General features: G+C 36.9%; 1 protein-coding gene across 7 annotated transcripts in view; it reads left to right on the forward strand.

Moving 5' to 3' along the window:
* The window catches only part of LOC116756548 (sodium channel protein type 1 subunit alpha), a 164,164-nt gene that overhangs the window by 90,985 nt on the left and 46,697 nt on the right, over positions 1–26,482 (forward strand). For 2 of the 7 annotated variants that reach the window (XM_032637092.1, XM_032637093.1), the window contains exons 8-17: positions 1,880–1,943; positions 2,500–2,641; positions 3,255–3,461; positions 4,998–5,282; positions 13,698–14,045; positions 15,338–15,470; positions 16,278–16,516; positions 17,922–18,095; positions 19,707–20,063; positions 21,579–22,061. In XM_032637092.1, coding sequence (XP_032492983.1) covers positions 1,880–1,943; positions 2,500–2,641; positions 3,255–3,461; positions 4,998–5,282; positions 13,698–14,045; positions 15,338–15,470; positions 16,278–16,516; positions 17,922–18,095; positions 19,707–20,063; positions 21,579–22,061 — 2,432 coding nt within the window. Of the gene's footprint in view, positions 1–1,879; positions 1,944–2,499; positions 2,642–3,254; positions 3,462–4,997; positions 5,283–13,697; positions 14,079–15,323; positions 15,471–16,277; positions 16,517–17,921; positions 18,096–19,706; positions 20,064–21,578; positions 22,062–26,482 lie in introns of all 7 variants that reach the window. The other 5 variants (XM_032637091.1, XM_032637096.1, XM_032637094.1 and 2 more) reach the window with 5 other exon arrangements.

Raw genomic sequence — 26,482 nt, forward strand, 5'->3', positions numbered from 1 at the left:
AATTTATTAAAATTAAAGATAAACATTATGACTGAAAGTTATATTTTCTTCAAGTTAAACTTCTAGATCAGTGAGTTTAATGGATAAAACTTCACTTATAAATATCTGGTATCAAAACTTTGTCCAAGGCTTCCCTGGTGGTGTAGTGGTTAAGAATCCGCCTGCCAATGCAGGGGACACGGGTTCAAGCCCTGGTCCGGGAAGATCCCACATGCCACGGAGCAACTAAGCCCATGTGCCACAACTACTGAGCCTGCGCTCTAGAGCCCCCGAGCCACAACTACTGAAGCCCACACACCTAGAGCCCGTGTTCCGCAACAAGAGAAACCACCGCAATGAGAAGCCTGTGCACCTCAACAAAGTGTAGCCCCCGCTAGCCGCAACTAGAGAAAGCCTGTGCGCAGCAACCAAGACCCGACACAGCCAAAATTAAATAAACTAAAAAAAGATGTATCCAGAAGCTGTCATATTCCTTTCACATTGTTTAATTTCATTTAAAAGTTAAGAAATTGTATCTTAATTTCTTATGTTCAGAGAAGTAAAGACATTGAAAATTAAAATAGTTCCGTTATGTATTTTTGTATCTCTTACAGAACTATAGGTAGAGTAAATTTCTCAGAAAATTTAGCATCTAGAAAATATTTTTCCTACAAAATCCAGAATTGTCCTTTTTACAAAATGACTCTTTAATTCCATGTGTTTCTCTTTTTGTCATCCCTTTACTTATTACTTCAATAAACTTTATTGAAAGGCTACTAGGTCCCAAACACTAGTAATATGGAAATAATTAATGATTAGACATTTTTTTCAAGAAGGAACAGTATTTGTAAGCAAATAATCACAATATAAGACAGTGAATGTATAATAATGGCTATACATGTTACTGGTAGCACAGTGAGAGGATTTCTTAATTTTGCCAATCTTTAAGTGGGAAGAAAGTAGAAGCTATCAAGGAATAATTCACAGAGGAAGTGACACTTCAACAGGACGTTGAAAGAATCTAACGAATTTGCCAGAGACAGAAAACTTTGAGATAATGAAATATTCACCTATAATAATTATTTTAGCTTTAGTACAATATTTAAAATTATTTTTTATTTCACTTGTTTTAGCAGTTGACATGATTTATGCATCTTTTACTAAGCTGCCTATGATATATTCTATAAGTTGGTAGAATGTAAATTATAATTAATTATTAGTCATTTATAAAGTGTTAAAAAAATACAGAAGACAGTTCAGAAAAGTTAAAATCGCTTTATTTTGAAATATGTAGCTGTTTTGAGAAAGCAAAGAAATCCCTGTCATTCTTATTTACTTTTACAGAATGAAGTTTTTTTTTGTTTTGTTTTGTGTGGTACGCGGACCTCTCACTGTTGTGGCCTCTCCCGTTGCGGAGCACAGGCTCCGGACGCGCAGGCTCAGCGGCCATGGCTCACGGGCCTAGCCCCTCCGCCTCATGTGAGATCTTCCTGGACCAGGGAACGAACTTGTGTCCCCTGCATCGGCAGGCGGACTCTCAACCACTGCGCCACTAGGGAAGCCCCGAGAATGAAGTTTTTATTTTTCATGAGGAGGGTAAAAAAACACTGATACCTTTTAAAATACTATGTTAGTACCTGTGATTATCACTAATTTTACATTCATTAAGAAAAAATGCTTTGTACTATTAACTAAGTATCCAATCTCCTTAATATAATATCTAATATTTAGAGGGAATAACACTTGTGCCTTTGAATAAATTATATAATGTATTTAAAACTATAATAATGTATTTAAAATTATAATAATGTACTTAAAATTATGAACTTTAAAAGAGCATCCTATTCTCATTTTGCAGTGTCATGCAAATATTCATCATGTGACTTTTTTTCCTAAACAGGATATCATTATTTTCTGGAGGGTTTTTCAGATGCACTACTGTGTGGAAATAGCTCAGATGCTGGGTAAGACAATCATTTGTGTGTGCCTGCGTGTGTGTGTGTGTGTGTGTGTGTGTATATATATTTTCTCTTTTTTTATACAAACTGACAGATAACAGCCAAGTAACTTTATTCATACTAATTTGCTATAATTAAGCTTATTTATAAGGTGAAGGATTATTTAAATATTAGACAAGCTTTCATGTTTCATAAAACAAGAAGTTATACTTTAGCTTTAATGCTGTTTCCCTTAGATGAGTATATGTGAGCTATGAGACGACTCTGGATTATCCATGGTAGGAAAATGAACTACACATATGTTAACACGCTAATTACCAACAGAAAATAGTTTTGTAAAATATAACTAGAAATGCTATGCAATATTTTAATGATGACGTCAAGTGGACAGTAAAATTATGTTAAGTCAAAAGTTGGGAAATGTATTAATTGCTTATTTATCATACTTTTATCCCTTGAAGTAGCAAATCTTCCTGGCTAGACAATATCATAAGTATAGCACGCTACCAGAATAAAAAGACAGCAGAATTTCTTATAATACTTTCTTTTGCCACGTTTACAGCCAATGTCCAGAAGGATACATGTGTGTGAAAGCTGGTAGAAATCCCAATTATGGCTACACAAGCTTCGATACCTTCAGTTGGGCTTTTTTGTCCCTGTTTCGACTGATGACTCAGGACTTCTGGGAAAACCTTTACCAACTGGTGAGAACCTGAAGAGACACATATTGTGTTTAATTGGAAGTATATAAGAAAACCAGCTTAGTTATGAAATCCAAATCAATTACCCTATTGATTATAACACATATTAAGCATAGCAATGCCAAGAGCAGCAATTCTCTCTCATTTCCCCTTGGCTCAAAACCTATTTCCCACCCTTCCCAGACACAGATCCTCCTAAACAGAAGGCATATATTCCCCTTAACTCTGTTTACCCACTCAGGTATCATCCTTCAGGTGGCAGGTGATGAAAATGAATAAGCAGATGTAGAAGGATAACTTTGGTCTCTTCCTTAACTTTATTCAAAGCCTCAGCTCTTTGATGGAGATCTCCATGGTACTTTATTTGACTCTTCTTTATTCCTGATAAATCCAAGAATTCCCTCCTACACATCAGAATGTTGAATGCATGAGTTAGGGGAGAAGGAAGAGGATGATGTTAAAGAAACAGACAGTCAACGAGGTAGGAGGGGCTGTGAACGTCATAATTATTATTTATATCAGAGTCCTATAAGACACACAGTAAGTTGGAGACAGGTAAAGCCACCCGTTCGTGAAATAATATTGAAAAAAATAATTCTGGTGTTCTTATTTTCAGACATTACGTGCTGCTGGAAAAACATACATGATATTTTTTGTGCTGGTCATTTTCTTGGGCTCATTCTATCTAATAAATTTGATCCTGGCTGTGGTAGCCATGGCCTATGAGGAGCAGAATCAGGCCACCTTAGAAGAGGCAGAACAGAAAGAGGCTGAATTTCAGCAGATGCTTGAACAGCTTAAAAAGCAACAGGAAGCAGCTCAGGTAAATTCACCAAATCAACTCAGGTAAATTCACCAAATCAAATATGTCCTGTCTCATGGTACAAACCTTCTTTATTGTTTTGGTTGTTACAAAAATACTGGAGAGAAAGTGAGAGACAGATAATTGTTTGTACTTAAGAGAAGCTGGTAGTATAGGGGATTAGTAAGGATTTCTACATTGTTTTCATCATCTGTAAGTCATTTAGTTTAATTATTCTAAGATGTTTACGATATGGACCACAATAGAACTCTCTCATGCTATTTTAATCATCTTAAAATTTTTAGAATACAAGGGAAAATGTGATTTTGGGGTCTTCTCAGGTGAGAAACTTACTGAATGAGTATACTGGCATTAGAAGAAAATCCTAAGAAATCATCTTTTCTTAGAAAAAAGTTTATTGGTTATTATATAAAACAATGTTCATGTGGTTCTTAGAAGATTGTCTATTACTTTCTTTAACCAAAACTATGTTGTCTTTTAATGTGGTTGCTTAATTGCCTTTCTTACATAAATAAGAAAGTGATTGACTATTGTAATGTTCTCTGATACAGCAGTATCCAATAAGCATATGAAAGTCACCAATTTTTATGGAGATCAGGGAACCCAAGAATTACTTGTTCTTATAGTGAGGTGTCAGTACTCACAGTACAATAAAATGCCCTTCTTATCCCTTCCATCTTTCCTTACTCTTTCCGTTCAGCATCGAAACTCACTGTCTTTACTAAAGAAGAAAGTTATTTGGGGAGTATTAATTTATTTGCAAGAGTCCTTGTATTGAGAGTACTCTTGGAAAAATGATAATAATCAAGAAGTGCCAACCTAGGGCTAGTACAAGTTGTGATCAAAAAGCATTGTTTTCATCCCATGACCATGTGGCCAGCAAGAACCAGTGCCGAATTAAAGAAGCTGGGGATGGTCTTGGGAGAACTGAACATCTTGTCTTGCTTAGCCGAAACTTCTGACCCTTCCTTCTCCAGTCTTCTGAATAGAGTATTGTGGAGGGGTAAGGAAGGGATTTTATCACCTTCCATAAATTTTATTGATAATATTGTGAGAGTATTGGACAACCCTGTTTCAATAACTGGAAAGAGGATCTCAGCTCTTTATCTCATTCCTCCTATCTTTGGATTAGACCCCAAGTTACTGATCAGCTTTTCTTCCATGCTCCAGTTTTTTTTCAGTTGGAAAAAAAAAAAAAAAAAGACAGTGCTAATTACATACCAATTTTTAGAGTAAATCAAATCCCAAAAGTAATATGAATTTATGTTCTTGTCTGATTGATCCTTTTGAATATGCAGTCTGTAAAACATCATACAAATGTAATCAATGTTAGCACAAAGAAAACCAAATTAACTCTAAAAGCCTTTATTAGATGGAAAGAAAAAATTTTTCTTTTATACTTGCAGAGTTTCTTCGATGTAAGATTAGCTGGAGTCAGCTAAATTATTTTTAAAATGCTTTGCAAATACTTTAGCTATTTTTTTAAAGGTAAAGTCTTCTCTAGTTCCATGCTAAGACCATTTCTCCTCAATGTAGCAGGCAGCGGCTGTAACTGCCTCAGTGCATTCCAGAGAACCTAGTGCAGCAGGCGGGCTCTCAGACAGCTCATCTGAAGCCTCCAAGTTGAGTTCCAAGAGTGCAAAGGAAAGAAGAAATCGGAGAAAGAAAAGAAAACAGAAAGAGCAGTCTGGTGGAGAAGAGAAAGATGACGATGAATTCCATAAATCTGAATCTGAAGACAGCATCAGGAGGAAAGGGTTTCGCTTCTCCATAGAAGGGAATCGGTTGACATATGAAAAGAGGTACTCCTCCCCACACCAGGTATGGCACTGCTGAGTTAAATGATGCATGGATGGAAATTAGAATACTGAAGAGAGGGGTAGGAATTAAATAAAACTTATGAATTTTTTTTAATCTTTATTGGAGTATAATTGCTTTACAATGGTGTGTTAGTTTCTGCTTTATAACAAAGTGAATCAGTTATATATATACATATGTTCCCATATCCCTTCCCTCTTGCGTCTCCCTCCCTCCCGCCCTCCCTATCCCACCCCTCCAGGCGGTCACAAAGCACCGAGCTGATCTCCCTGTGCTATGCGGCTGCTTCCCACTAGCTATCTACCTTACGTTTGGTACTGAATATATGTCCATGCCTCTCTCTTGCTTTGTCACAGCTCACCCTTCCCCCTCCCCATATCCTCAAGTCCATTCTCTAGTAGGTCTGTGTCTTTATTCCTGTCTTACCCCTAGGTTCTTCATGACTTTTTTTTTCTTAAATTCCATATATTTGTGTTAGCATACGGTATTTGTCTTTCTCTTTCTGACTTTCTTCACTCAGTATGACAGACTCTAGGTCTATCCACCTCATTACAAATAGCTCAATTTCGTTTCCTTTTATGGCTGAGTAATATTCCATTGTATATATGTGCCACATCTTCTTTTTTTTTTTTTTTTCCACATCTTCTTTATCCATTCATCCAATGATGGACACTTAGGTTGACTCCATCTCCGGGCTATTGTAAATAGAGCTGCAATGAACATTTTGGTACATGACTCTTTTTGAATTTTGGTTTTCTCAGGATATATGCCCAGTAGTGGGATTGCTGGGTCATATGGTAGTTCTATTTGTAGTTTTTTAAGGAACCTCCATACTGTTCTCCACAGTGGCTGTATCAATTTACATTCCCACCAACAGTGCAAGAGGGTTCCCTTTTCTCCACACCCTCTCCAGCATTTATTGTTTCTAGATTTTTTGATGATGCCCATTCTGACCGGTGTGAGATGATATCTCATGGTAGTTTTGATTTGCATTTCTCTAATGATTAATGATGTTGAGCATTCTTTCATGTGTTTGTTGGCAGTCTGTATATCTTCTTTGGAGAAATGTCTATTTAGGTCTTCTGCCCATTTTTGGATTGGGTTGTTTGTTTTTTTGTTATTCAGCTGCATGAGCTGCTTGTAAATTTTGGAGATTAATCCTTTGTCAGTTGCTTCATTTGCAAATATTTTCTCCCATTCTGAGGGTTGTCTTTTGGTCTTGTTTATGGTTTCTTTTGCTGTGCAAAAGCTTTGAAGTTTCATTAGGTCCCATTTGTTTCTTTTTGTTTTTATTTCCATTTCTCTAGGAGGTGGGTCAAAAAGGATCTTGTTGTGATTTATGTCATAGAGTGTTCTGCCTCTGTGTTCCTCTAAGAGTTTGACAGTTTCTGGCCTTAAATTTAGGTCTTTAATCCATTTTGAGCTTATTTTTGTGTGTGGTGTTAGGGAGTGATGTAATCTCATACTTTTACATGTAGCTGTCCAGTTTTCCCAGCACCACTTATTGAAGAGGCTGTCCTTTCTCCTGTGTACATTCCTGCCTCCTTTATCAAAGATAAGGTGACCATATGTGCATGGGTTTATCTCCGGGCTTTCTATCCTGTTCCATTGATCTTTCTGTTTTTGTGCCAGTACCATACTGTCTTGATTATTTTAGCTTTGTAGTATAGTCTGAAGTCAGGGAGCCTGATCCTTCCAGCTCCATTTTTCTTTCTCAAGATTGCTTTGGCTATTCGGGGTCTTTTGTGTTTCCATACAAATTGTGAAATTTTTGGTTCTAGTTCTGTGAAAATTGCCATTGGTAGTTTGATAGGGATTGCATTGAATCTGTAGATTGCTTTAGGTAGTAGAGTCATTTTCACAATGTTGATTCGTCCAATCCAAGAACATGGTATATCTCTCCATCTGTTTGTATCATCTTTAATTTCTTTCATCAGTGTCTTATAATTTTCTGCATACAGGTCTTTTGTCTCCTTAGGTAGGTTTATTCCTAGATATTTTATTCTTTTTGTTGCAATGGTAAATGGGAGTGTTTTCTTGATTTCACTTTCAGATTTTTCATCATTAGTATGCAGCAATGCCAGAGATTTCTGGGCATTAATTTTGTATCCTGCTACTTTACCAGATTCATTGATTAGCTCTAGTAGTTTTCTGGTAGCATCTTTAGGATTCTCTATGTATAGAGATTCTCTATGTATAGGATTCTCTATGTATAGGATTCTCTATGTATAGAGCTGTCACTGCAAACAGTGACAGCTTTACTTCTTCTTTTCCGATTTGGATTCCTTTTATTTCCTTTTCTTCTCTGATTGCTGTGGCTAAAACTTCCAAAACTATGTTGAGTAAGAGTGGTGAGACTGGGCAACCTTGTCTTATTCCTGATCTTAGTGGAAATGCTTTCAGTTTTTCACCATTGAGGATGATGTTGGCTGTGGGTTTGTCATATATGGCCTTTATTATGTTGAGGAACGTTCCCTCTATGCCTGCTTTCTGCATGGTTTTTTTTATCATAAATCGGTGTTAAATTTTGTCAAAAGCTTTCTCTGCATCTATTGAGATGATCATATGGTTTTTCTCCTTCAATTTGTTAATATGATGTATCACTTTGATTGATTTGCATATATTGAAGAATCCTTGCATTCCTGGAATCAACATCACTTGATCATGGTGTATGATCCTTTTAATGTGCTGTTGGATTCTGTTTGCTAGTATTTTGTTGAGGATTTTTGCATCTATGTTCATCAGTGATATTGGCCTGTAGTTTTCTTTCTTTGTGACATCCTTGTCTGGTTTTGGTATCAAGGTGATGGTGGCCTCGTAGAATGAGTTTGGGAGTGTTCCTCCCTCTGCTATATTTTGGAAGTGTTTGAGAAGGATAGGTGTTAGCTCTTCTCGAAATGTTTGATAGAATTTACCTGTGAAGCCATCTGGTCCTGGGCTTTTGTTTGTTGGAAGATTTTTAATCACAGTTTCAATTTCAGTGCTTGTAATTGGTCTGTTTATATTTTCTGCTCCTTCCTGGTTCAGTCTCAGAAAGTTGTGCTTTCCTAAGAATTTGTCCAGTTCTTTCAGGTTGTCCATTTTATTGGCATAGAGTTGCTTGTAGTAATCTCTCATGATCTTTTGTATTTCTGCAGTGTCAGTTGTTACTTCTCCTTTTCCATTTCTAATTCTATTGTGTTGAGTCTTCTCCCTTTTTTTCTTGATGAGTCTGGCTAATGGTTTATCAATTTTGTTTATCTTCTCAAAGAACCAGCTTTTAGTTTTATTGATCTTTGCTATCGTTTCCTTCATTTCTTTTCCATTTATTTCTGATCTGATTTTTATGATTTCTTTTCTTCTGCTAATTTTGGGGGTTTTTTGTTCTTCTTTCTCTAATTGCTTTAGGTGCAAGGTTAGGTTGTTTATTCGAGATGTTTCCTGTTTCTTAAGGTAGGATTGTATTGCTATAAACTTCCCTCTTAGAACTGCTTTTGCTGCATCCCATAGATTTTGGGTCGTCGTGTCTCCATTGTCATTTGTTTCTAGGTATTTTTTAATTTCCTCTTTGATTACTTCACTGATCACTTCGTTATTAAGTAATGTATTGTTTAGCCTCCATGTGTTTGCATTTTTTACAGATCTTTTCCTGTAATTGATATCTAGTTTCATAGCGTTGTGGTCAGAAAAGATAGTTGAAACAATTTCAATTTTCTTAAATTTACCAAGGCTTGACTTGTGACCCAAGATATGATCTATCCTGGAGAATGTTCCATGAGCACTTGAGAATAATGTGTATTCTGTTGTTTTTGGATGGAATGTCCTATAAATATCAATTAAGTCCATCTTGTTTAATGTATCATTTAAAGCTTGTGCTTCCTTATTTATTTTCATTTTAGATGATCCATCCATTGGTGAAAGTGGGGTGTTAAAGTCCCCTACTATGAATGTGTTACTGTAGATTTCCCCTATTATGGCTGTTAATATTTGCCTTATGTATTGAGGTGCTCCTATGTTGGGTGCATAAATATTTACGATTGTTATATCTTCTTGGATCGATCCCTTGATCATTATGTAGTGTCCTTCTTTGTCTCGTCTAACAGTCTTTATTTTAAAGTCTATTTTGTCTGATATGAGAATTGCTATTCCAGCTTTCTTTTGGTTTCCATTTGCATGAAATATCTTTTACCATCCCCTTACTTTCAGTCTGTATGTGTCTCTAGCTCTGAAGTGGGTCTCTTGTAGACAGCAAATATATGGGTCTTGTTTTTGTATCCATTCAGCCAATCTGTGTCTCTTGGTGGGAGCATTTAGTCCATTTACATTTAAGGTAATTATTGATATGTATGTCCCTATTACCATTTTCTTAATTGTTTTGGGTTCATTATTGTAGGTCTTTTCCTTCTCTTGTGTTTCTTGCCTAGAGAAGTTCCTTTAGCAGTTGTTGTAAAGCTGGCTTGGTGGTGCTGAACTCTCTCAGCTTTTGCTTGTCTGTAAAGGTTTTAATTTCTCCATCAAATCTGAATGAGATCCTTGCTGGGTAGAGTAATCTTGGTTGCAGGTTTTTCTCCTTCATCACTTTAAATATGTCCTGCCAGTCCATTCTGGCTTGCAGAGTTTCTGCTGAAAGATCAGCTGTTAACCTTATGGGGATTCCCTTGTGTGTTGTTTGTTGTTTTTCCCTTGCTGCTTTTAATATGTTTTCTTTGTATTTAATTTTTGACACTTTGATTAATATGTGTCTTGGCATATTTCTCCTTGGATTTATCCTGTACGGGACTCTCTGTGCTTCCTGGACTTGATTAACTATTTCCTTTCCCATATTAGGGAAGTTTTCAACTATAATCTCTTCAAATATTTTCTCAGTCCCTTTCTTTTTCTCTTCGTCTTCTGGAACCCCAATAATTCGAATGTTGGTACGTTTAACGTTGTCCCAGAGGTCTCTGAGACTGTCCTCAATTCTTTTCATTCTTTTTTCTTTATTCTGCTCTGCAGTAGTTATTTCCACTATTTTATCTTCCTGGTCACTTATCCGTTCTTCTGCCTCAGTTATTCTGCTATTGATCCCATCTAGAGTACTTTTAATTTCATTTATTGTGTTGTTCATCGTTGTTTGTTTCATCTTTAGTTCTTCTAGGTCCTTGTTAAATGTTTCTTGCATTTTGTCCATTCTATTACCAAGATTTTGGATCATCTTTACTATCATTATTCTGAATTCTTTTTCAGGTAGACTGCCTATTTCCTCTTGTTAGGTCTGGTGGGTTTTTATCTTGCTCCTTCATCTGCTGTGTGTTTTTCTGTCTTCTCATTTTGCTTATCTTACTGTCTTAGGGGTCTCCTTTTTGCAGGCTGCAGGTTCGTAGTTCCCGTTGTTTTTGGTGTCTGTCCCCAGTGGCTAAGGTTGGTTCAGTGGGTTATGTAGGCTTCCTGGTGGAGGGAAGTAGTGCCTCTGTTCTGGTGGTTGAGGCTGGATCTTGTCTTTCTGATGGGCAGGTCCACATCTGGTGGTGTGTTTTGGGGTGTCTGTGGCCTTATTATGATTTTAGGCAGCCTCTCTGCTAATGGGTGGGGCTGTGTTCCTGTCTTGCTAGTTGTTTGGCATAGGATGTCCAGCACTGTAGCTTGCTGGTCGTTGAGTGAAGCTGGGTGCTGGTGTTGAGATGGAGATCTCTGGGAGATTTTTGCCATTTGATATTATGTGGAGCTGGGAGGTCTCTTGTGGACCAGTGTCCTGAAGTTGGCTCTCCCACCTCAGAGGCACAGCACTGACTCCTGGCTGCACCACCAAGAGCCTTTCATCCACACGGCTAAGAATAAAAGGGAGAAAAAGTAGAAAGAAAGAATTAGTAGAAGAAAGAAAGAAAGAAAGAAAGAAAGAAAGAAAAGAAAGAGAAAGAAAGGAGGGAGGGAGGAAGGAGGGAAGGAAGGAAAGAAAGAAAGAAAGGAAGAAGATAAAGTAAAATAAAATAAAGTAAGATAAAATATAATAAAGTTATTAAAATAAAAAAATAATTATTAAAAAAAAAATAAAAGGAAGGATAGAGCCCTAGGACAAATGGTGGAAGCAAAGCTATTCAGACAAAATCTCACACAGAAGCATACACATACACACTCACAAAAAGAGGAAAAGGGGAAACAATCATAAATCTTGCTCTCAAAGTCCACCTCCTCAATTTGGGATGATTCGTTGTCTATTCATGTATTCCACAGATGCAGAGTACATCAAGTTGATTGTGGAGCTTTAATCCGCTGCTTCTGAGGCTGCTGGGAGAGATTTCCCTTTCTCTTCTTTGTTCTCACAGCTCCCAGGGGCTCAGCTTTGGATTTGGCCCCGCCTCTGCATGTAGGTCGCTGGAGGACGTCTGTTCTTCGCTCAGACAGAACGGGGTTAAAGGTGCCGCTGTTTCGCGGGCTCTGGCTCACTCAGGCCGGGGGGGAGGGAGGGGCATGGAGTGCGGCGCAAGCCTGCAGCGGCAGAGGCCAGCGTGACGTTGCGCCAGCGTGACGTTGCACCAGCCTGAGGCGCGCTGTGCGTTTTCCCCGGGAAGTTGTCCTTGGATCCCGGGACCCTGGCAGTGGCGGGCTGCACAGGCTCTCGGGAGGGGAGGTGTGAATAGTGACCTGAGCTCGCACACAGGCTTCTTGGTGGCAGCAGCAGCAGCCTTAGCGTCTCATGCCCATCTTTGGGGTCCGCGCTTTTAGCCGCGGCTCGCGCCTGTCTCTGGAGCTCCTTTAAGCAGCGCTCTTAATCCCCTCTCCTCGCGCACCAGGAAACAAAGAGGGAAGAAAAAGTCTCTTGCTTCTTCGGCAGGTCCAGACTTTTCCCCAGACTCCCTCCCAGCGGCTAGCCGTGGTGCACTAACCCCCTGCAGGCTGTGTTCACGCAGCCAACCCCAGCCCTCTTCCGGCGCTCCGACCGAAGCCCGAGCCTCAGCTCGCAGCCCCGCCTGCCCCGGCAGGTGAGCAGACAAACCTCTCGGGCTGGTGAGTGCCGGTCGGCCCTGATCCTCTGTGCGAGAATCTCCTCGCTTTGCCCTCTGCACCCCTGTTGCTGTGCTCTCCTCCACAGCTTCAAAGCTTCCCCCCTCTGCCACCCGCAGTCTTCGCCCGCGAAGGGGCTTCCTAGTGTGTGGAAACCTTTCCTCCTTCACATCTCCCTCCCACTGGTGCAGGTCCCGTCCCTATCCTTTTGTCTCTGTTTATTCTTTTTTCTTTTGCCCTACCCAGGTATGTGGGGGTTTCTTGCCTTTTGGGAGGTCTGAGGTCTGCCAGCGTTCAGTAGGTGTTCTGTAGGAGTTGTTCCATGTGTAGATGTATTTCTGGTATATCTGTGGGGAGGAAGGTGATCTCCGCGTCTTACTCTTCCGCCATCTTCCCGGAAGCCCAGCCAAAGCAATCTATGTATTATTCTTTTCTGATAATTCTTTCAGTGTATTCCTTCTGGCTTTGTGCAAAGCGATTCTTTGTTTTGTACCTTGCCGCTGCTGAGCTCTACAGATCCCGCTCCTTCCACACAGTTTGCCAATTCCGCGGGCCTTACTCAACTTATGAATTTTTATCAACTGAATTGACTGCTGTGTTTATTATATTTAAACCTATCCTTTCTGTACATAGTTATGAGAAAATCTTAGTTTGCACAGGTAAATCTACAGTGGGGTGTAGTTGAGATAACACTGCATTGAAAGTCAGGGGACCCAGATTCTCACCTGAACCTGTCTGCTGGTACTTGTTGTAACTAATGACATTTCATCTTTCTGGTCTGCAGCCTTTTTAATGAGAAAAAAAATTGTAGATAACTGATCAGTAATCTATAGCTCTTTGGTTATTTTATATTGTTTTTTCATCCCTGACTACTTTATAAACTATCATGCATGCTTCTGAAAATATTCGTCATGGTATACTTTATCAAAAAGCACATCACTCTGAATTTCAGAAGTCTTCAAGTTCCAACAACACTGTGCCTTTTAGCTGAAACAAGAACAATAATTAATTTAAAGTGATTTTAGAAAGATAGACTAAAACAATTCGTGAAAAGTGTTAGAATTTCTTGAAGGGAAAAAGCAATGGAAACAAATGTGCCCCTGTTAAGGTCATGCTACTGATATTTATTGAGTGTTTACAATGTCCATAGTAAGATACTAAAGATGCTTGCTTTTGAATATGAAATATGGTGGTTCAGGGTTTTGTTTTTCAATATCTTTAAGTTGTGATCTATCTCCCCAGTCATTAATCTCAAGGGCTAGAAATCGTCTCTTAGAAAAGTAATTTAATTTAATCCAAATGCACATAAAACGAGAATGTTAATCAAAAAAGGATGAGTCACATTCTGTTTTGAATGCTGAAGTCCCCTTCAACTTAATCTTGCAAAATAAAAGCACATTCCAAATGGCCATATTAATATGATTTTATTATTATTTGTTTTTGGTTTCAAACTTTTAGTCTTTGTTGAGCATCCGTGGCTCCTTATTTTCTCCAAGGCGAAATAGCAGAACAAGCCTTTTCAGCTTCAGAGGGCGAGCAAAGGATGTGGGATCAGAGAATGACTTTGCTGATGATGAACACAGCACCTTCGAGGATAATGAAAGCCGCAGAGACTCCTTATTTGTGCCCCAACGACATGGAGAGCGACGCAACAGTAACCTGAGTCAGACCAGTAGGTCGTCCCGGATGCTGGCCGTGTTTCCAGCCAATGGGAAGATGCACAGCACTGTGGATTGCAATGGTGTGGTTTCCTTGGTTGGTGGACCTTCAGTTCCTACATCGCCTGTTGGACAGCTTCTACCAGAGGTGATAATAGATAAGCCAGCTACTGATGACAATGTAAGGAAGTTTTAAATAGTTCAGGCATGGCTGGCTCATTATTGCTGCACCAGCCAGTGTTTCTACAGAATGGAACCCCTTGAGAATGATACCTGGTTGGTCAAGCTGTGAATGCACCTGCATCTTTTAATATCTTTAAGAGAGTATCCAACTAAAACTTAAGGCTTCGGCACCTTCTTGCATAACACCTGAATGCATTTACTTATTAAACGTGCTAAGGATAAATTAAACACAATAGTAAATGACTGCTTCCAGTTGGAGGATTTGCTATATACCCATGCTGAACTTAGACAGCAGGACATCCTCTAAAGCTCTGGTGTAAGAGTAAATGAACGATTCTTATGTTTAACTGTAAAGGGTGTATAATAAATCTTTCCAACGGATTCTTCAATATAGCTCTGCTTTAGTTTAGAAGATTTTCAAGAACACTGTGCCTAAATAGATAGCTTCAACATTATCTTAAAATTTCTAGTACTCATATTTGTCTTACTAAAAAACAAATGCTGATATAGGTCTTCTCAAAACTAATCTGAATGAAGAGACACAAATAAAAATATTAATACAGGCAGATAAAAGAATTGTCTGTGTACAAAGATATGTTATGTGTTTGTGAATGTATACCCAGATGAGGAATTTCTAAACACATGCTGCCTCTTATTAGACTTGGAAATATATCAGCATGGTGAGGCATGACTAAGTCAGAATTAGATGACTTATTGCTTTGGTACCCTGGATGAAACTGTTGTCCATGCAGCATGTGTTGTTATTTTTTTAACATACAGTTTGTGTTGTCAATGATCATCTATGTCTTGTGTCCAGAAAATGAGATGGCAGCTACGAGTGTTGTAATTATTTGTATTTCCTTAAAAATGAAGGGCTACCTTCTCAACATAAAATGCTGTGATCATTTAGATGTCGTTTCAAGTTACTACTTTTTACTATTAGTTCAGAAATAAGGAAATTGTTAAATATGTCTCTCACAAATTTATCAATCATATCCAAATTACGTTATGTCTCATAAAATTATGAAATCAGAGGGTTAAAAAAAAAACAACCCTCAGTTTTTGCTGTATGAGTAAATGGGTAACAGTTTGGACATTCCAGGCTAATGATACAATAAGTCAGCAATATCTGCCATCACCAATTAACTATGAACGTGCATGTCGCATGTGTTTCATGAATTTCACAGCGTCACATTGGTTGTTCACTTATCATATTGCTCAAGTTAATCATTTAATACATTAGCATTTTCTTTACAGGGAACAACCACTGAAACTGAAATGAGAAAGAGAAGGTCAAGTTCTTTTCATGTTTCAATGGACTTTCTAGAAGATCCTTCTCAAAGGCAAAGAGCAATGAGCATAGCCAGCATTTTAACAAATACAGTAGAAGGTTTGTAACAAGTTCCATTTCCGTTTCAGTTGTTTTCACTGAGCTTATATTGTCTCATTCGAAGCGAATGTCTCTGTGAGTTGGAAGCAGTGTATTCTAAAGAGAACATAACAGGTCTTATTTAAGAGTTATTTGTTATAACTACTCCTGTATTCTAGAAGCTTTAAAAAAAGTTACTTAAATTCCGTGATATTGAAACTAAAGAATGTATCCTGTGTGTGGCAACTCCTTGAAAATGCAGAATAAAGCATTTCTGTTAGGGGTTTCTAATCCCATTAATCATGGTGTTCCTCTCTTCTGTTCCACTTAGCGTAGGACTTCCTAAATACTCTCAAGATTGGGGGGGAGGAGTGGGTCATTCTCACAAAATAAAAACAAATTGAAAAGATGATTCTTGGCTCTACCCTATCTCTCTGTCCTATCTCTTATAGCCTGAGGATGACACCATAGCCAGACATTAACATAGGATTACACACAGTCTACACTACTCCAACCCATATTCTTATTGAGACTTCATTTAAAAGACCATTCACTTAACTTAAGGCAAAGTATGGAACCACAGGATCAATGCATAAGAGAAGAAAACCATTCTTTGCTACCTCTGTTCTATGTTTATGTGTGAAGAAATATTTTGGGCCGTCTAAAGATTAAATTGTATAGTTTTTTTAAATCAAGTATAAAAGAGGTTGACTGTTGCAAATGGAAATGTGTTGGTTACTAAAAAGAAATCTAGTCGATTTGAAAGGAATATATGTGTGTAACAATATCTTTTGGTGGTTGTTTTTATTTATTTATTTTTAAATCTAGAACTTGAAGAATCCAGGCAGAAATGCCCACCCTGTTGGTATAAATTTTCCAACATGTTCTTAATCTGGGACTGCTCGCCACATTGGTTAAAAGTGAAACATATTGTCAACCTGGTTGTGATGGACCCATTTGTTGACCTGGCCATCACCATCTGTATTGTCTTAAATACTCTGTTCATGGCCATGGAACACTATCCCATGACGGACCATTTCAATAATGTGCTTACAGTAGGAAACTTGGTAAGCATATTGGAAGGTAAATGTGTTCAGTCTTCAAACTTTCTGTTTGAGAAACTCTTTACATTTAATAACTTAACAGCAGTCTTTCCACCACCCTTTCTACCTCCTGGCTCCCAAAAGATGGGAATTATATCTAGCTGGATATATCCTACTTTTGCCAAAAATAACAGCCCTTAAGATCAAAGCAGAAACTGAGAAAGAGAGCAATAGGCACAGGCCTACAGTACCACTTGAAAAGTCAATATTGATATTTATAACTATTTCAAGCTACAGAAGCAGTCCATAGTTTAAGGACACACTTTTTGAAATGATGTTATCACAGTTTCCCTACCTGTAGAAGGCTAAAATAAAATTGCAGATCTTTTTATCCTGCTTAGTCATCATCATTATAAGCAATAGTTTAACAACTCAAAAATGTCTCCAGCTTTTCCGCTTCCAGGATCTAGGTAGACCATGTATTGTTTAATTCGTCTATTTTAAATCAAATCCATAAAATATTGAAAACGTCCAGTACATTTTGTGTATTATAGGATTAGCAGTGCCACTTTTGGTGAAGGTTGCCACTAAATTCTTTCTCTTCTGTGCTTAAAAAACATAAATTATTATAGTGTTTGTCTGTTGACTCAACATAGGAATATTAGCTTTTATTTGCTGAAAGAATGGTCTCTAAAATAATGTATGCATTCTCCATAGTATTTGTTTTAGGGTTTAAGGTTTTTGATGGTGGAAAGCAAAGCATGTAAAGCATCCTGAATTATAGTATTTCTATTTTTAAAGCTTTAGTATTTATATAAGTTTAACCAAAAATTTTGTTCGGATTTTTCTGTAAGATGTTACATAAGAGGATTGGCCAACCCAATACTATGGAAGTAAATTAATTTTTTTCATGTGCATAACAAATACTGATAATAGTAATGCACATATTATAATATAGATACATATGTATAATGACAACTATCTGATTAGAGGGAAATGTGAATAAGCTTATAGATACATAAAACTGTTTATGGGAAAATCTTGTCAGTAGCTGTGCTGTATGAAGTCTGAAAGAAAATGCAGTTTGATGTGATGGAAAGAACACTGGTTAAAAATAGATTTGCTCTCAATCCTAGTTTTGCCGTTTTCTAGTTGATATTCGGCAAATCATTGCACCCATCTGAAGACCTGTTTCCTCATCTGTAAAGTCATGGTTATAATACCTGCATTATGTGTTTAATAGCGTTTCTATTGAGGATGAAATGAAATAACTTATATGAGAGCTTTTCATCAACTATAAATTACTATGCAAATGTAAGCTAGTAATATAATCATTACTAGTATAAACATTTTGTTCTAAGAGCAAATATTATGTCATTCTACTTTATCATTATCTGATGGAATTAGAGTAACTTTGTTTTGATCTTAGGTTTTCACTGGGATCTTTACAGCAGAAATGTTTCTGAAAATTATTGCCATGGATCCTTACTATTATTTCCAAGAAGGCTGGAATATCTTTGATGGTTTTATTGTAACGCTTAGCCTGGTAGAACTTGGCCTGGCCAACGTGGAAGGATTATCAGTTCTCCGTTCATTCCGATTGGTAAAACAAAACAAAACAAAACAGCACAAAGACAAAAACCTTTCCAACAAGCATCATAGGTTTTACATCATAGGTTTTACCACACACCATTAACATTTTAAGTTTTTGTGTGACATGTGCATTGTCAAAAACAGTCCCTAAATGGAAAAAAAATTGTTCCCACTTATTTAGAAAAACCTTTATTGCAAAAATCCTAGTCACATAAAGTTTCATATATTCCTCAGTTACCATTCTGACTAATTATTGTTTCTAGATATGACTATAGTTAATATTTCTGGATCTAAGAAAATATTTTAATGAAAATGTTTCACATTTTAATAGTGCTTTGAAAATATAAACACCCTTTTATAGTGGTGGATGACAATCAGATATAAGATGTGTATGTAGAAACTCTTCCTAATTCTACCTCTGGAAAATATGCTCCTTCCCAAAATCAGACAAGAGAAATCTGTAGGATTACTTGCTATGTCCACTGCTTCACATATATGTCCTTGCAAATCAGGGAAAGAATTATAAAGTCATGGGAAGTATTCCAGGTTTTTAAATGCAGGTACATCTAGCTATGTCAGTGCTCCAAAGGAGCATTATGAATAATAAACACTTTTCTCTACTTACAGCAGGGCTCAATGTGATGGTACTTTGCATGCTATTGACAAATGAGTATCTTTGAGCAGAGATCATTGAGATCACATGTTAATATCAGTGTCAGGCCTGGTATGCCTTACAACCACCTTCACAAAACAAATTAAGGACAGTTGGTCCCCAAGTAATCATTAAAAATTCACTCTCAGGGAAATTGATCTCAGGGTTAAAATATGGAAGAATCAGATTCTTCCTAGGAGGAGTCCAAAAATTAGCCATGCACCCGAAAGTGATCAAGGGCAGGGCAGATGTAAGAGAGTCTTTTTGTTTTGGTTTTTTTGTTTGTTTTGTTTTGTTTTTAGATAAGAAGCTCCCGATGGGAAGACCTTTACTTCTTATTTGGTAAAGTGCAACATTTGCTCACAGCTCTCTGTCCTTGATAGATTAGGAAATGTGTCTTGGAGTAAAGACAAGCACTGACACAAAGACATCCAGACAGCCTGCTCTCCATGCCTTTTGCTTAGGAGAATGGTGCTATGACGGTGCAGTGGCGCCAGGTCATTTCTAATTGGTTAAGGTCCAGAGGTGGATGGATTTAAAAGTTTGGAAAGCAAAGTACAAGAATGCAAGGTGGCTCTTGCATATTTCCCCAGTGAAGATTGGTAGATTGTAAGTTCTTCAGTCAGTAGTGGGTAGATTGTAAGTTCTGCAATCAGTATTGGTCCAGGATATCCACTAGCTTTTTTTTTTTTAATGTCTTTTGTTATAGATATATCTTTCTTATTGAGGTATAATTGATATAACAATATATTAGTTTCAGGTATACAACATATGATCCAATATTTGTATATATTGCAAAATGATCACTACAGTAAGTCCAGTTAACATCCGTCACCATGCTTAGTTATAACATCTGCATAGCAGATGTTGTAAGAAATTCAATTTTAATCACTTCTTAGTAAAGCTCAATATATGTAATGCTTTTAAAGATTGATCATAATAATATACATTATTTTTTTAATTTTTCAGCTCCGAGTTTTCAAGTTGGCAAAATCTTGGCCAACATTAAATATGCTAATAAAGATCATCGGCAATTCAGTGGGGGCTCTGGGAAATCTAACCTTGGTGTTGGCCATCATCGTCTTCATTTTTGCTGTGGTCGGCATGCAACTCTTTGGTAAAAGCTACAAAGATTGTGTCTGTAAGATCAACAGTGAGTGTAAGCTCCCACGTTGGCACATGAATGACTTCTTCCACTCCTTCCTGATTGTGTTCCGAGTGCTGTGTGGAGAGTGGATAGAGACCATGTGGGACTGCATGGAGGTCGCCGGTCAAGCCATGTGCCTTACTGTCTTCATGATGGTCATGGTCATTGGAAACCTGGTGGTAGGTACCCATTAAGAAATGTATTTCAGAAATACATTAAGAGCATAATGAAATGATGACCATTTTGTCCAAAACAAAGACTATGATTATTAATTTTAAAAGTCTATTACCTTTGATACACTTACAGTCTCACTTTGACAATACAACCATATAGCAGTGACCATACAATATTTATACTCAACTCCATTTTGTCAATCATTTCATCATATTTATTATATGAATTCCAATAGAGTATCATATTGAAGACAGGTCTAGTAGGAAATGTTGGGAACATTTCATAAATTCAGATCCAAGGAAGGGAGAAGTCTGAAGAATAAACTTAGAGAAAGCCCAGTCTTACTTGACAGTATAGTACTAAAAAGTGGTGCCTTTAAATGCTCCTAGTTATTTCACCTTTTCCTTGCCCCTTCATGGTAGTTAGCATTCAGTCACTCTATGTCATATGGCAGATGCGTGAACCAACCTGGATTAACCAATCCTTTAGTGGCTCTATTAACCAAACAAAGGTTGGCTAATGATGCCTGAGATTACCCAAATGGAGTAACTGATCAATCCTTTCTCTTAAGTTTGGAACATTACTGTTATAGAAATATATAATATACTCCAAAGGATATGTACATTAATATTACAGTCTCATGGAAATATTAGCGACTGATTATGAACAGTTGCCTAATTAGTGAACAGTGGAGTATGAGAAATGCAGTAGATCAAGAAAACATGTGTTGATGCCTATGTTAAGCTCATAATTCTCGTTCTGGGTCATAATGGTTATTTTTCAATTAATATCCAATTTAATATCTCTCTTCAAAAAAGAAACTAAAATGCATTTAAATGCATAATTTTAAACACTAATGAATTTTAGGTTTGGAACTCTTATATAGAACATGTATAAATCTTGTTTCTTATATTCATACAATTTTAAATTTAGTAAAGCCATAGGTCAGCTCATTCAGCATCTTCATTTTATAAGTAGGGGAACTTGAGACCAACAGAAATCATGTCTTTGCCCATGGATGAACAGTGAAGTAGCTATTGAACCAGACCACAAATTCAGATCACCCAATTTCTTTTTTTTTTTTTTTAATTAATTATTTATTTTGGCTGTGTTGGGTCTTCATTTCTGTGTGCGGGCTTTCTATAGTTGCAGCTAGCGGGGGCTACTCTTTGTTGCAGTGTGTGAGCTTCTCCTTGCAGTGGCTTCTCTTGCTGCGGAGCATGGGCTCTAGGCACACGGGCTTCAGTAGTTGTGGCGCACGGGCTTAGTTGCTCCACGGCATGTGGGATCTTCCCGAACCAGGGATCGAACCCATGTCCCCTGCATTGGCAGGCGGATTCTTAACCACTGTGCCACCAGGGAAGTCCCTAGATCACCCAACTTCTGATCACTGTGCTGTGGTGTTTCTTGTCTAGTTGTTAGAACTTATAGTTTCCTCCACACTTCAAGAAATAAGTGATCTCAATCTGCTCTTCTTCACATTGGGGTGAGATTATAATGATGTTTGTATTATTTTTAAGGTCCTGAACCTCTTTTTGGCCTTGCTCCTGAGCTCATTTAGTGCAGACAACCTTGCAGCCACTGATGATGATAATGAAATGAACAATCTCCAAATTGCTGTGGATAGGATGCACAAGGGAATAGCTTATGTGAAGAGAAAAATATATGAATTTATTCAACAGTCCTTCATTAGAAAACAAAAGATTTTAGATGAAATTAAACCACTTGATGATCTAAACAACAAGAAAGACAGTTGTATGTCCAATCATACAACAGAAATTGGGAAAGATCTTGACTATCTTAAAGATGTAAATGGAACCACAAGTGGAATAGGAACTGGCAGCAGTGTTGAAAAATACATTATCGATGAAAGTGATTACATGTCGTTCATAAACAATCCCAGTCTTACTGTGACTGTACCGATTGCTGTAGGAGAGTCTGACTTTGAAAATTTAAACACAGAGGACTTTAGTAGTGAATCAGATCTGGAAGAAAGCAAAGAGGTAAGATTTTATAGATGTGGGTGGGTATAAATGTGTATGTGTATACTTGTATTATATTGCCTGTATTTATGATTATATATTCTCCATGTAGAATATTTTTGCCATCATATAAAATATTTTTTCATTGAAGAACCAAAGATTTAAGCTCAGTGAGGTGATTAATAAATTGAAGAATAATATAGTATATGTGTAAGCTTTCTCATCCTAAGTAATGGATATTTGTTAGATAATGAATGAATGAATGAATGATCCAAGAAATGAACAAGCATCATCAGATTTAATCTTTGTAATAACCTCAAAAGGATGTGTTATTTTTCTAACTTTTCAGATAAGAAAACTAGCTTAGGAAGTTTAAGATCATGTAGCTAATGAGGGGGTATAGCTGAGAATTGAATTCATAATCTTTGTTTATGCGTTCTGTATATCTGACACCATACTCATTAGCTCACTTACATGGAAGAGAACTGAGCAACAAGAAATAGTCTATGTCATTCCTCTGATTAAAATTACACTGATCTGCATATTAATATTCCAGGCTGCCATAACAATGTACCACACACTGGGTGGCTGAAACAATCAAAATGTATTTTCTCACATTTCTGGAGACTGGAAAGTCCAAGGTCAAGGTGCTAGGAGGGTCAGTGTCTGGGGAGAGCTCTCACCTTTGGGTGTGGATAGCTGCCTTCTGTGTCCTCATTTAGCCGTTCCTCAATGCATGGGCATATGGATAAATAGCTCTGGTCTCTCTTCTTCTTATAAGAGCACCAGTGCTGCTGGATTAAGATTGCACCCTTATGACCTCACTTAACCTTTATCACTACTTCACAGGACATATCTCCAAATAGAGTCACATTGGGAGTTAGGGCTTCAAAATATTAATTTTGAGGGAACACAATTCAGTCCACAGTAACTGACTTAGAAATATTAAGCTAAAACTCTAATGGATATAAAAGATAATTCCGAAGAAGTCTAGAACAAACCACCTTCATTTCCCACTTATTGTGTGGAAGTCCCAAAAATGGTAAGGTGCCTTAGGTTACACAGTCCAAATTTTTAAATATTTATTTAAAGACTATTTTTTAGAACAGTTTTAGGTTTACATAAAAATTGAAGGCAGAAAAATTTCCACATACTCCCTGCCCCCCCCACATATATAACCTCCCCCATGATCACCATCCCCTACCAGAGTGGTATATTTGTTACAATTGCGGAATCTACATTGATGTGTCATTATCACCCGAAGTCCATAGTTTACATTTGGGTTCACTCTTGGTATTGTCCATTTTATGAGTTTGGACAAACGTATAAAGACATTTATCCATCCTTATAGTATCACACAGAGCAGTTTCATGGATCTAAAAATACTCTGTGCTATGCCTATTCATCCTTCCCTCTATGCTAACCCCTGGCAGTCACTGATCTGTAACTGTTTTTGCCTTTCCAGAGTGTTATATAGTTGGAGTCATATAATATGTAGCCTTTTCACACTGGCTTCCTTTATTTAGTAATACACATTTAAGTTTCTTCTGTGTCTTTTTATGGCTTGATAGTTCATTTCTTTCAGTGCTAAGTAATATTTTGTAGTCTGGATGTTTAGTTGTCCATTCACCCACTGAAGGACATCTTGGTTGCTTCCAAGTTTTGGCAAATGTGAATAAAGCTGCTATAAACATCCATGTGCAGGTTTCTGTGTGGATATAAGTTTTCAGCTCATTTGGTTAAATACCAGGGATGGCAATTTCTGGATGGTATGCTAAGTGTTTTGTTTTGTAAGAAATTGCCAAACTGTGTTCCAAAGTGGCTGTATAGTTTTGCACAGCCACTAGCAATGAATGAGAGCTCCTGTTGCCCCACAGCATTTGGTGTTTTCAGTGTTCTGGATTTTGGCCGTTCTAATAGATGTGTAGTGGAACCCCATTGTTTTTTAATTTACATTTTATGATGACATATGATGTGGAGCATCTTTTTATATGCTTCTTTATCATCTGTATGTCTTCTTTGATGAGGTATCTTTTAAGAGCTTTGACCTGTTTTCTGATCAAGTTGTTTGTTTTCTTATTGTTAAGTTTTGAGAATTCTTTGTACATTTTGAATAACAGTCCTTTATCAGCTTTGTTTTTGCAAATATTTTCTCCTAATGTGGCTTGTCTTCTTACTCTCTTGACAGTGTCTTTCACAGAGCAGATATTTTAAATTTTAATTAAATCCAGTTTATTAACTCTTTCTGTCACGTATTGTGCTTTTGGTATCATATCTAAAAAGTCATCACCTTGTCCAAGATCATTATATTTTCTCCTGTTATCTTCTAGGAGATTTATAGCTTTGCATGTTTACATTTAGGTCTGTGATCCATTTTGAGTTAATGTCTGTGAAGGGTATAAGGTCTGTGTCTAGATTCATTTTTTGCCTGTAGATGTCCAGTAATTCCAGTACCATTTGTTGGAAAGGACTATCTTTGCTCCATAATATTGCCTTTGCTCCTTTACCAAAGATCTGTTGACTAGATTCATGTGGGTATATTTCTGGGGTTTCTGTTCTATTCTGTTTATCTGTTTGTCTATTCTTTCATCCATACCACACTGTCTTGATTACTATAGCTTTATAGTATGTCTTTAAGTCAGATAGTGGCAGTCCTGACTTTTTCCTTTTCCTTTGGTATTGTGTTAGCTATTCTAGGTCTTTTGCCTCTTCATATACACTTTAGAATCAGTTTGTAGATATTGACAAAATAACTTGTTGGGAGTTTGATTGAGATTGCATTGATCAATAGATCAATATAGATCAAGTTGGGAAAAACTGACATCTTGACAATATTGAGTCTTCCTATTCATGAACATAGAATATCTCCCACTTTATTTAGTTCTTTGTTTCTTTCATTAGAATTTTATAGTTTTCCTCATATAGACCTTATACACATTAGATTTATACCTAAGTATTTTATTTATGTAGTGCTAACATAATGGCATTTTAAAATTTCAAACCCCACTTGTTAAATGTTAGTCCATAGGAAAGTGATGAACTTTTGTGTATTAACTTTGTAATCTGCAACTTTGTTATAATCACTTATTAGTTCCAGGAGGTTTTTGTTTTTGTTTTTGTTTTTTTATGTTTTGTAGATTCTTCGGATTTTCTACATAAACAATAATGTCATCTGCCAACAAAGACAGTTTTACTTCTTGCTTCCTAATCAGTTACGTTTTGTTTCCTTTTCTTGTCTAATTGCATTAGTTATGACTTCCAGTACAGTGTTGAAAAGGAGTGGTGAGAAGGGATATACTTGTCTTGTTCCTGATCTTAGTAGGAAAGCTTTTAGTTTCTCATAATTAAGTACAATGTTAGCTATAGGTTTTTTGTAGATGGTCTTTATCAAGTTAAGAAAGTTTCTCTCTATTCCTAGTTTACTGAGAGATTTTTATCATGAATGGGTGCTATTTGTTGTCAAATGTTTCCTCTGCATCCACTGATATCATCGTGTGATGTTTCTTCTTTAGATTATTGATGTGATGGATTACATTAGTTCATGTAGTCTAAATATTTTTAAATACTTTAAATACTAAATATTTAAAATATTCAGAGGATCAAATACTATCAACGATATTTTATTAGGGATAAAGTTCTACTAGAATATTACCATGTCCAAGATAATGCATTTTGACAGTTGATCAAGTAAGATATCATAAGCATGTGAATTATTGCTTATGTCCCTTTAAAGATGTTTCGAGCTTTTATAAGTCTCTGAATAGGCTAAGTCGTCCACTACTCTTCAGAGTGGAGCTAATATCAGAGCTGGAAGCTGCCACCTTGACCTCAGCCTGTGGGCTTCCTTAGGTAAATCAGATTTGTGTAATGATAGGGGGAGAGAAAGCATGTAGAGATGTAATTGTGGGTAGATCCTCATTACATTTCGCATGTCTATGGAAATGGATTTGGGAGATAAAAATTACACATCATTTTTGCAAAGCATTGTAAAATTTTTTCAGGATTTTTAATTTGAATATTATTTCAGTTCAAACTTTGTTCATTAAAAACTTGAGTTTTGCTAAAGAATCTGATGGAGGCTGATTTTTTTAGTTGTTATCTTTATATTTTAAAAATTGGTTCTGAAGTTCTGTTAAACTTGGCAGTATTCTTCCTAGTCTGATTTTCTTTGTCTTGAATCTTAATACCTTTATTTAATATTTGATGAAGACTAATAACTACTCCATGCTATCTGTTGCATTAAAACATGTTTTTCTTTTTCTACTGAAGTATAGTTGATGGACAATATTATATGTTACAGGTGTACAATATAATAGTGATTCACAATTGTTAACGGTTATACTACATTTATAGTTATTATAAAATATTGGCTGTATTTCCTGTGTTGTCCAATATTTCCTTATAGCTTATTTTCTGACTAATAGTTTGTACTTCTTACTGCC

The sequence above is a fragment of the Phocoena sinus genome, chromosome 7 (assembly GCF_008692025.1).
Source record: "Phocoena sinus isolate mPhoSin1 chromosome 7, mPhoSin1.pri, whole genome shotgun sequence".
Classification (NCBI taxonomy): domain Eukaryota; kingdom Metazoa; phylum Chordata; class Mammalia; order Artiodactyla; family Phocoenidae; genus Phocoena; species Phocoena sinus.